The sequence below is a fragment of the Mastomys coucha genome, chromosome X (genome assembly GCF_008632895.1).
Source record: "Mastomys coucha isolate ucsf_1 chromosome X, UCSF_Mcou_1, whole genome shotgun sequence".
Lineage (NCBI taxonomy): Eukaryota > Metazoa > Chordata > Mammalia > Rodentia > Muridae > Mastomys > Mastomys coucha.
The window spans coordinates 151,289,599-151,300,457 of NC_045030.1; the positions used below are offsets into that span (position 1 = coordinate 151,289,599).

General features: G+C 34.9%; 1 protein-coding gene across 7 annotated transcripts in view; it reads right to left on the bottom strand.

The window, feature by feature from the left end:
* Cnksr2 (connector enhancer of kinase suppressor of Ras 2) overlaps positions 1-10,859 on the bottom strand; it is a 226,767-nt gene that overhangs the window by 122,853 nt on the left and 93,055 nt on the right. For all 7 annotated transcript variants that reach the window (XM_031370058.1, XM_031370042.1, XM_031370067.1 and 4 more), the window contains exon 6: positions 3,330-3,449. In XM_031370058.1, coding sequence (XP_031225918.1) covers positions 3,330-3,449 — 120 coding nt within the window. The remainder of the gene's footprint in view (positions 1-3,329; positions 3,450-10,859) is intronic.

Consider the following 10,859-nt stretch of genomic DNA (forward strand, 5'->3'; position numbering starts at 1 on the left):
ACTGGCCCATTACATTGGGAGTCTTCACTCTCTTCCATACCTATTATCCTTAGGTTTGGTCTTCTCATCGTGTCCTGGATTTCCTTAGATGTTTTGGGTTAGGAGCTTTTTGCTTTTTGTTGTGTTGTGTCAATGTTTTCTATGGTGTCTTCTGCCCCTGAGATTCTCTCTTCTATCTCTTGTACTCTGTTGGTGATGCTTGCATCTACGACTCCTGATTTCTTTCCAAGTTTTCTATCTCCAGGGTTGTCTCTCTTTCTGATTTCTTTATTGTTTCTATTTCCAGTTTTAGATTCTGGATGGTTTTGCTCATTTCCTTCACCTGTTTGATTGTGTTTTCCTGTAATTCTTTAAGGGAGTTTTGTGTTTCCTCTTTAAGAGCTTCTAGTTCTTTACCTGTGTTCTCCTGTATTTCTTTGAGGGAATTATTTATGTTTTTCTTAAAGTCCTGTATCATCACCGTGAGAAGTGATTTTAGATCTGAATCTTGCTTTTCCAGTGTGATCGTGTGTCCAGGACTTGCTATGGTAGGAGAATTGGGTTTTGATGATGCCAAGTAACCTTGGTTTGTGTTGCTTATATTCTTAAGCATGTCCTGCATCATCTGGTTATCTCTAGTGCTACCTGCCCTGGCTAAATCTGACTGGAGCCTGTTCTTCCTGTGATCCTGGTTGTGTTAGAACTCATCAGAGTCAAGCTGTCTCTGTGATCCTGTGATTCTGGGATCCTGTGATCCTGGGCTTGCTAGAGCACCTTGGGAGTGGAGCTTCCTCTGGGTGTTGTCAGACTGGCTATAGAGTTTGCACCCAAAGTCTGCTCAGGGCACCGGCCCAAGATTTTTTCCATTTTAACTTTATGTCTATTCTAAAAACCTGATACAAACCTACCTTAAGTTAAAAAGAAAAAGATCTCTCAGAGGCAATATAGTCATATAGAAAATAAATTGTCCCTAAAGTCTGTCAATTAGTTGTGGGTCACTTTATATGTCTATTGCTTCCCTTGCTTCCGGTGCAAATTAGTAGGAAAACAATTCAGATTCCTCCCAAAACTAATCTAATCTAGTGTTGTATTAGCTCATATTTTTTTACTGTACACATTATGCTATGAACATCTTTCACTGAAAATAACTTAAAGAGGAGATGAAGAAAGAAACATACTCAGTATTATGCATTGAAGAGTGTTTATGTTTTAAAAAATGAAATTACTTTTGTAAAGGCTGGCCCCTCATGCAGATGTGTTCTAAAAGCCTAGAGTATATCTACAAGTAAAGATAGGATCAAACATTGTATGTCTATGTCTAAGTATTATTTTACTTATATAACCATAATTATGATGAATTTTCATTTTTAAATTAAACAAGATTAAAATACCTAATAGTAAATAAAATACTGACAATATATTGACATACTGGTTATATGAATGTAATTTCTTTCTGTCAAAGTATCATATATTTTCAATTATTCATTATATGGAACATTTTATGGCTTCTTCTTAGCATATCTAATTTGTTAGCACCACTATTTATGCAGTTTGGGGATATTTATTGTAAGTTAGATAAGATTTGATTAAGTAAAGCTCTTTTGATATCATGACTTTCAATTTAATAATCTCAATAGCTATTATGTAGCCAATGAGTGGTATCATATATAGTATAACTAAGCTAGACAAAAGGATTATTCATGTTCCATACATGCTGCCATGAGATTTTTAATCACACTACTCAGAATGGTACACAATTTCAAACATATCAATTGTTTATTTCTGGAATTTCTATTTAATATTTTAGGACTATAGTTGATCATGTTAGTTCAAGCCACAGAAAGTAAATCAGATATGGATGTGAAGTGGTATAATGAGACTTCTGAATAATAAAAGTTTCCTCTTATAAGCTTAGAAATATTAGAAAGAAGCTTACAAACCAGTCAATATTAGATATAATACTTACGACTTAGTCTGATGTCATGAGGGTATATTTGATTTTCAATTTCTCAAGAAAACACTCATAAAATAAAATTAAAAAAAAAAGCACTAGGAACTATTGACACCTAGAATCAATTTGCCAGCTAATAGAAGTCCTTGTATAGAACACATGGATGGCCTCAAACTAAATATCATTGGTGGTCAATAAAGGCTTTCCTCTCTGAAGTAGTTAAAAAATGTCAATAAAGACATGCATATATGTTCATGAAAAAGACACATGAAAAGTTAAAATTTACCTAGAGATCATTAAGTGTATACTTGTTTCCAAGATTCCTATTTTCTAGAACATTTTTATTTATGGGGAGAAAGTTTAGAACACCATAGGATGAAACTAATTTGTAGTAAGTATATTGCAGGTAAATGCTTTCCATCTGGTTTCTGTTTAGTTTGTCTGTGTCTTTCTTCCTCATGCCTATTAATGGTTATATACTTCCTTCTAAAGGTATATTTAAAAAGCTCAAATGATTAATATAAAAATTTTTCAATGAAGTTGATGAATGCTAGCCTAATGTTAGCAATATCCAGTTGTTTATTCAATTCTTATAACAACACATATGAACAAAGCAATGGATGCACTTCATAAATATTATAGGTTCTTGGGAGATGGCTCAGTGGGTAAAGTGTTTGATAAGTAAGTATAAAGATCTCAGTTTGGATCCCCAGCACACACATAGAATGTCAGGCATCGTGGAACTTGACTGAAATCAAGGGCTTGGAGAAACAGGAGGTATTGTGGTGCTTGCTGGCTAGTTAGTCTGTTGAGCTTCAGGTTTATTTAGTAAGATACTCTTGTCTCAACAAAAGAGAGAGGAGTTGGGGAGGACACTCAATGTTAAAACCTGGCCACAACACGTACATGTACAGTCATGCCTGCCTGGACACACATATACACACACTATTATAATATACTGCAGAAGCACTCGCACACAAAAATGTGACTTTAATTTAACTACATATCCAATGAGAAAGAATCTATTAAAACTAGAATAAATCAAAGTAAAATGAACAAAGAAAATACTTACTTGGTGGCAATACTGTGCTTACTGTAAAACTCTTAAAAGTTCTTAAGCTAAGGAATTTTAACTGGTGAAAAATGCAACTTATGATGACCCAATTAAATAAGATGATTGAGGAGTTGCCATTTTCCTTTCTTTCTATTTTTATGGATCTGTCTTTTAAAGGTGATTTTTTTTTTGACACCATCCTACTACCTAGAGTTCTCTAGGAAATGAAAGAAGGATGAGTCTCTGTGGAAATTCATAGATGTTTACATTTGGAGGCCGCTTCTTTGCCCACATCACTTGCTGTGTGCTGATGGATGATGGCTTGATAAACATGGTATTCCTTACCAGCCCTTCACTTGGTTTGATATTTGCCAGCTGAATCACTTCCAGATGAGCAGACTGTGAAACCAGAGGATCTGATGACAGGGATATGATGTGGTCACAGACCCCAGAGAGAGTTTTACACTGGAAGTGAAATAGAAAAGTTATGGTAAACATGTTGTAAGTAACATACAAATCAGCATTTATTATATTTTTAAAGTTTTATTTTATTTTTAATTACATGGGTGTGTGAACATGATGTTGATACCCTCATAGGCATCAGATATCTCTATAGCTGGATTACAACTTGTGAGCTACTTAATGTTGGTGCTGGAAACTAAACTCACTCTTAATCTCTGAGTCATATTCCAGCCCCTATTCTAACCTTTTAAGGAGGAAAAAAATATACAGTTTAAGAATGTCACTTAGCATTTGATTCTTTAAACTTCTATACAAAAGCTCATTAGGTACACATAATATACAAAATGCATCTACATTTTTTAAGTTATAGATATATGAACTATATTCTGGATGTTAATGCAAGGTATGGTTATGTATTATTCATATTATTTGAAGCATCATATCTTTTATTTAATGATCAGAAAAGTAAAAGAAAAATGATCAAGGTCCTTGCAATATATATCACATGTTTAGCTGGTTAATTCTTGCAGTTTTCTTAACTTTCTGGATCAAGTTTATCTTTGTATAGAGCTTCCCACTTCCATAAGGCATAGCTTGCAAGAGCTAATGTATTTCTTCACCACTTTATGACCAGTCAGAAAGTTAACTTATTCTGAACCCCTCTGAGGCAATTGTTCCCTGTATCCCACTTACCACTCAAACCTTAAAACTGCAAATATACCTATATATGATATGAATAAATAGGAATTTTATTCTTTTTTAAGAGTTTATTTATTTAATGTACACTGTCATATGGTTACAGATGGTTGTCAGCCACCATGTGGTTGCTGGGAACTGAACTCAGGACCTCAGGAAGAGCAGTCATTGCTCTTAACCGCTGAGCCAACTCTCCAGCCCAAGAATTTTATTCTTAGAGAAAGAGTTACAATTTTGTGGGAACCAAGGTATAATATTCTCCCTCCAGTGTATTGTTCTGTGCTTACTGCATTAGTCTACCTTGCAGGTGATGATTTTCTTTGTCTTTCTAGGCTCAGCCTTCCTCCACTATAGAAACTGTCAAGCTAAATTTGTCTCTATAATGGGACTCACGATTTTTGCATTTGTTTCTCAAAACTGCACTTTTATTGCAGTTATCAGCTCCTAAGGACAGACATTAGTCACATAACACCAATACCTAAAGAAAAACAATATCAGCCTGATATGAGGATAGATGTATGTAATTGCCACACTGACAATGACTTTGTATGCAAGTTCTATCCTTACAGCTGTTTTCTTCAGATAGAATATATGATGCAATGAAAATTGCCTTATAAGATTTATAATTTAAAATATGATAATATATTTTAAAAGAGCCAAATATAGCTACTCTCCAATGATAATTAACAAGTACTTGTCTTACCTATTGATTTTCTTACCTATAAAGTCCTCAGTCCTTACAGATGAGGCGAATAAAACAAACTATTCTTAATTCTACAACTGTCTTATAATGAATAATAATCATAGCAGCCAGTTCAGCTGCATAACAATCATGACCAGTTCACTCTTCTCCCTCTCTCTGATATTAAGGTCTTAGTGCTTTGGATAAAATGAAGGTCTTTGCCTTGATAAACTTCTACTCACAATTAATGATCTGTGTTAATTGTAAACCGGACAATATAGAATCACCTGGGATATAGGCCTAAGGCATGATTGTTGGGATTATCTTGATTACATTAATGGAAGTGGGATGACCTGCCCATTACGGCAGCACTATCCCCGGGCAGGGGATCCTGGACTGTATGAGAATAGAGAAAGCTAGTTGAGCACTAGCGTTTATGTATCCATTGCTGTTTCTGAGGATGGATGTGATAATGCCAGCTCTATGAAGCTGCTGTGACTTTCTCCACAATAATGGACCACAACCTTGAACAGTGAGCTAAAATGAATCCTTCCTCCTTTGTCAGCCTCCCCAGTGCTTGTAATAAATTTGTGAACCATCACACCAGGCTTACATTATTAATTTAAACCTCAATTATATTAACACTAGCCATGACTGTATTTTGGAAAAATAATAAGAGTAGGGTAATACATTGTAATTCTTTTTTTGTTTTTTTTTTTTTATTTGTTTGTTTTTCGAGACAGGGTTTCTCTGTGTAGCCCTGACTGCCCTGGAACTCACTCTGTAAACCAGGCTGGTCTCAAACTCAGAAATCTGCTTGCTTCTGCCTCCCAAGTGCTGGGATTAAAGGTGTGTGCCACCACTACCCAGCTGTAATTCTTATTTAATATTATTACTAGCAGAAATTATTTGTAGAGTGCCTACAAATATTTAGCCCAATGAAAAATACTTCATATTCATTCTCATTTATCATTCTACATTCCCAGAGGAGGTATTAGTATAGTCAGTTGAACACATGTGAGAATTAGGCTAAAAAAAAAAAGCCATGGTTGCTGATTTGGTAGAACGATTTGAATTCTAAATTATGTGGTTTACTTTGATTATTAGTTATTAAGTTGTTTTTAATAAACTTCATTTTGTATTGCTTGGGCTGCATTAAATGTGTTAGATAAAAATTAAAAAAGATAGCATAATCAAAAAACACATCTATGGATATTTTGCAAGTTATAGTATTCCTTTGAATATGTCTTTTTTCAAAACCTTAAGGCAATTTTAGCAGCAAAAGAGCAATTCAACTATATCTAGAAGATGACTGGTAAAACCTTATAAAGGGCATTTTTCTTTTTTTTTAATATTCATTCCAAAGGATTTCATATCTTTAGTTTTAAAAAGAAAGAATAAAAACTTTTTAAACTATGTGTCAAAGAAAATGAAAGGCTGATGCTCCCTGATGGTTCAGTGGTTAAGATTCAGCATTCTCTCAAAAGTCTAAAGGGAATATACAATGACAAGAATTATGACTACCTTTTTGGATTGTAATAAGTTACCCAATATCCTGACAAAGAATTAATGCCTAAATAAGAGTGGGAAAAACTAGTTATGATGAAGAACAATTTAAATATAGTTTCAGGTTATTTTTCTATGGGGTACTTTATACCAATATGAATTAATATAATTAATAGTTTATAATCTTATAGTATAGATATATCCTTGTGAATCAACTTGTCTATTTTAATGTATAAACTCTAAAGGGCCAAAGAAGATCTGGGCACAGCATTTTTTTAAAGTACACTGAATGGCAATCATTAAAAAAAAAGGACAAAAATAAATACCAAACAAAAATGCTGGTAAGAACAAGCATAGAAGGGAGTCATGCACACTGCAGGTTGGAATGTCACTGAGTGCAGGCATCATGAAACTCTTCATAGAGATTCCTCAAAACCTAAAAATATATGTACCAATGATATAGACTTTTGGGAGAAAGTGGGTCACTGGAGGGTGAAGCTTGAGGTTTTATGGTCAGGTCTCACTTTCTATCTACTCTCTGCTTCTTTAATTAGATATTTTCTTTATTTACATTTCAAATGATATCCCCTCCCCTGGTTTTCCCTCAAAAAAACCCCTATTCCCTACCTCTCCCCCTGCTCACCAACCCACCCTCTCCTACTTCTTGGCCCTGGCATTCTGCTACACTTGGGCATAGAACCTTCACAGTGCCAAGGGCCTCTCCTCCCATTTATTACCAACTTGGCCCAATCAGTCCCACCATGTGTACTCTTTGGTTGGTGGTTTAGTCCCTGGGAGCTCTGAGGGTACTAATTAGTTCATATTGTTGTTCGTCCTAGGGGTCTGCCAACCCTTCAGCTCCTTGGGTCGTTTCTCAAGCTCCTTCATTGGGGACCTTTGGGCACAACATTTTTACTATCAATATGATTTTAAAGGCAACATTTTAGTTACTTTAGGGAAGTCACAAAATAGCCTCATTTGACTAACCAATAACAAGATATAACATTCTTTCATTATCTCTGAACTTATCTGATAATATTAAATAAAGTTTTGCCTATTATATTTTTAAATAGAAATTTATCAATGATCTAATTACAAACCAGAGTGAAAAGCTAAGAGATGGGATTGAGTTACTTGAAATACTTCTGTTTTTACAAATAACTGTAGTACTTCTCGGTTATTCTTTTTTTTTTTTCTCAGTTATTCTTTAGAACATATTGGAGCAAGTAAATAAATACCTTTATATTTACTAAAAGAGAATTCTAATCCATGTGACCTCATTTAAAAAACAAAATAAAAGAAAAGAAAACAGAACTCCAGGCTTACTATTTAAACCAAAAGGCTTAACTAAAATCAACTTCCACTTTTCACTTCTATGCACGAATATTAATTACAATGTGTATTAAATAAAAAACTTGGATAAATTAAGAAATCAACAAATGGCATACATGTGAAATATATTATTTAATAAATGTATCTAAACATTATCAATTACATAGAAATACACAAGTTTTATTGTAGGAAATGTTATTTTCTGCGTTAAACATTTTAAAATACTCTAAAGTACAGAGTGTACTTTTACTTTACTATTTGGTTGGCATATTAGAATAACTGAACATAAACCTTGCCTGCACCTCTGTGCCATTTTGAGATGAAATTTGTGTTGTATTTGGAAAACAAAAGGTTTGCTGTTTTTATAAAATATACATTGATTCAAATAATGGCAAAGAATTCTAAATGATAAGTTTTACTTGGAAATACAATATTTAGTGTCTCATTCCTTTATAAGTTTTATCTTTTTTGAGTAGAAAATCTCCAGAGAGGGGGGCGATCCATAGAGTCAACGCATATATACGTGCTTGTAGAAACCAGAGGATCACTTTTGGAAGTCATTTTTCTTCTTCTACCAGGGATCAAGCTCAGTTTGTCAGCACTGTTGCCAACTATCTTTACCCACTGAGCCATTTCACTGTACTTTGAGTGCATCATTAAAATATAAGGTACACTTAATCATAGATAACTCTGAAAGCATACAGTTTAGGAACAAAATTTAAGTTGGTATTTAAGTTTGATTTAAAATACATATTCTCCAATACAGGTTGTACTGGCTGGTTTTTGTGTGTCAACTTGACACAGGCTGGAGTTATCACAGAGAAGGGAGCTTCAGTTGGGGAAGTGCCTCCATGAGATCCAGCTGTGGGGCATTTTCTCAATTAGTGATCAAGGGGGTAGGGCCCCTTGTGGGTGGTGCTATCTCTGGGCTGGAGAGCAGGCTGAGCAAGCCAGAAAAAGGCAAGACAGTAAGGAACATCCCTCCATGGCCTCTGTATCCGCTCCTGCTTCCTGACCTGCTTGAGTTCCAGTCCTGACTTCCTTTGTGATAAACAGCAATGTGGAAGTGTAAGCTAAATAAACCCTTTCCTCCCCAACTTGCTTTTTGGTTATGATGTTTGTGCAGGAATAGAAACCCTGACTAAGACACAGGTAAAATTATTATCCATCCATTTACCTAAGAATTTCATAAATTCATTGTTTTTAATAGCTGAGTAGTACTCCACTGTGTAGATGTACCACAATTTCTGTATCCATTCTTCTGTTGAGGGACATCTGGGTTGTTTCCAGGTCCTGGCTATTATAAATAAGGCTGCTATGAACATAGTGGAGCATGTGTCCTTATCACATGTTGGAGGATCTTCTGGATATATGCCCAGGAGTGGTATAGCTGGGTCCTCCGGTAGTACTATGTCCAATTTCCGGAGGAACCGCCAAACTGATTTCCAGAGTGGTTGTACCAGTGCTCTGCCTATGTAAGTTATCTTTTCCTGAATACTCATTTCTCTTAGTTTTCAGGAATGGTTTAGGATTCCTTTTATATCACAATGGATATTATTCTCATCTAGGCTAATAATTGCATGTACCAAAGTTCCCTTGCTTAAATTACGGTGTAGTTTCCATCTCTATTCTGATTCAACCACGTGGTACCAAAGTTCCCTTGTTTAAGTTACTGTGTAGTTTCCATCTCTATTCTGATTCAACCACATGGGACATTAGTTTTATGGCAATTTGGCTGTACTTTTAAAAATCTAGTGTCTTTAATCACATACATAGTGGTACCAGATTAAGACTGTCCTCAAATTTATCACTTTATGTGACCACTCTGCTTTCTTAATGATTTTTTGTGAGCTTATCATAAAAGAACTGTGGCATTTAGACCTAAGAAATTACAGCTAGCCCAATTCCTCAACTTAATTAGAAAGGCTAATTTAAGCTTGTTCATAAATAGCAAGTGTCAAACTGAAGTCAGGACACCAATTTCTTTTAAACTCTCAGCAATGCCCTTTCTACTACATTATGTTAGTACTTACTATAAACAAATACTTTATGAAGACAATGATTGTATTCTCAGAGTCAGTCTAAACATTAAAGCATTCTGAAATGTAGAATATGTTCAGCAAATATAACATCACCAGGAACACATATAAACACACTACTGTGTCATACACCATCTATAACTATCATAAAAATAAACAGTAAAACCAGTTTATGTTTGTTCTAGTAAAGGCAAACATTTTCTACTTCCATCATATTATATTTATATTTCTCCTTTGTCATGTTGGCATGGATAACAATTTTAGAGGAGTTAATTTTTTAAAAGATTTATCTAATTGTATTTTATGTATGTAAATTTGTATGTGTGTGTGTTGGGGCAGTATACGCATGTTTGGATGCATGTACATGTGTGCCTGGTGCCTGATGCCTGATGCCTGAGAAGTCCAGAAGGGGATGGTGAATCCCTGGAACTTAGGTTACAGATGGTTTAGTGTAGGTTCTGGGAACCAAAATATAATGTAGGCTGGAATCTGAACCCAGATCCTCTGCAAGAGTAGCAAGTGCTCTTTACTGTTCAAACATCTCTCGATCCCAGAGATTAATTTATGGTTAAAATAGTTTTTAATATTAATAACCACTAAAGTGTCAAAATCCAATACAACACTCAAGAAAACAATTTCTGTCTCAGTAATAGTCTTAGCATTTATTTTTATGTTGACTACAAAGTCAAGTATGTGAAGAAAAAAGGTTGGAGGAGGAGGACTCAAAATGGGAAGGAAGAGGAAAGGGAAGCAGAGAGAGGGAGAAGGGAACTGAAGAGGGAAGAGGGGAGGACAGCATGGAGAATGTAAGGGAGGAAGAAGAACACATTTTTGAATGGTAAAGCACTTCATAACTAAGAAATCTTTCTAATACTAAAATAAAAAGGAAAGTATACATTATTCTTCCTATTCTGTTTACAAAGACCACACTGTTGGGTAAGGTAACATATGTTATTTGGTATCAGATAATTTGATTTAAACAGTGGATTTTAATGAACTACCAAGACCTAGGATCTTTTAAGAGTTTATCAAAGTTGACAAGTTCTCCAGGCTTCCAGATGAGAAGGGCAGGGTTGCAACAAGCACAGAAAGTCCGCTAAAGCCCGAGGCCTGCACTACCTTTCCTAATGGGAAGACTGCAGTGAAAGGTAGAAGTGA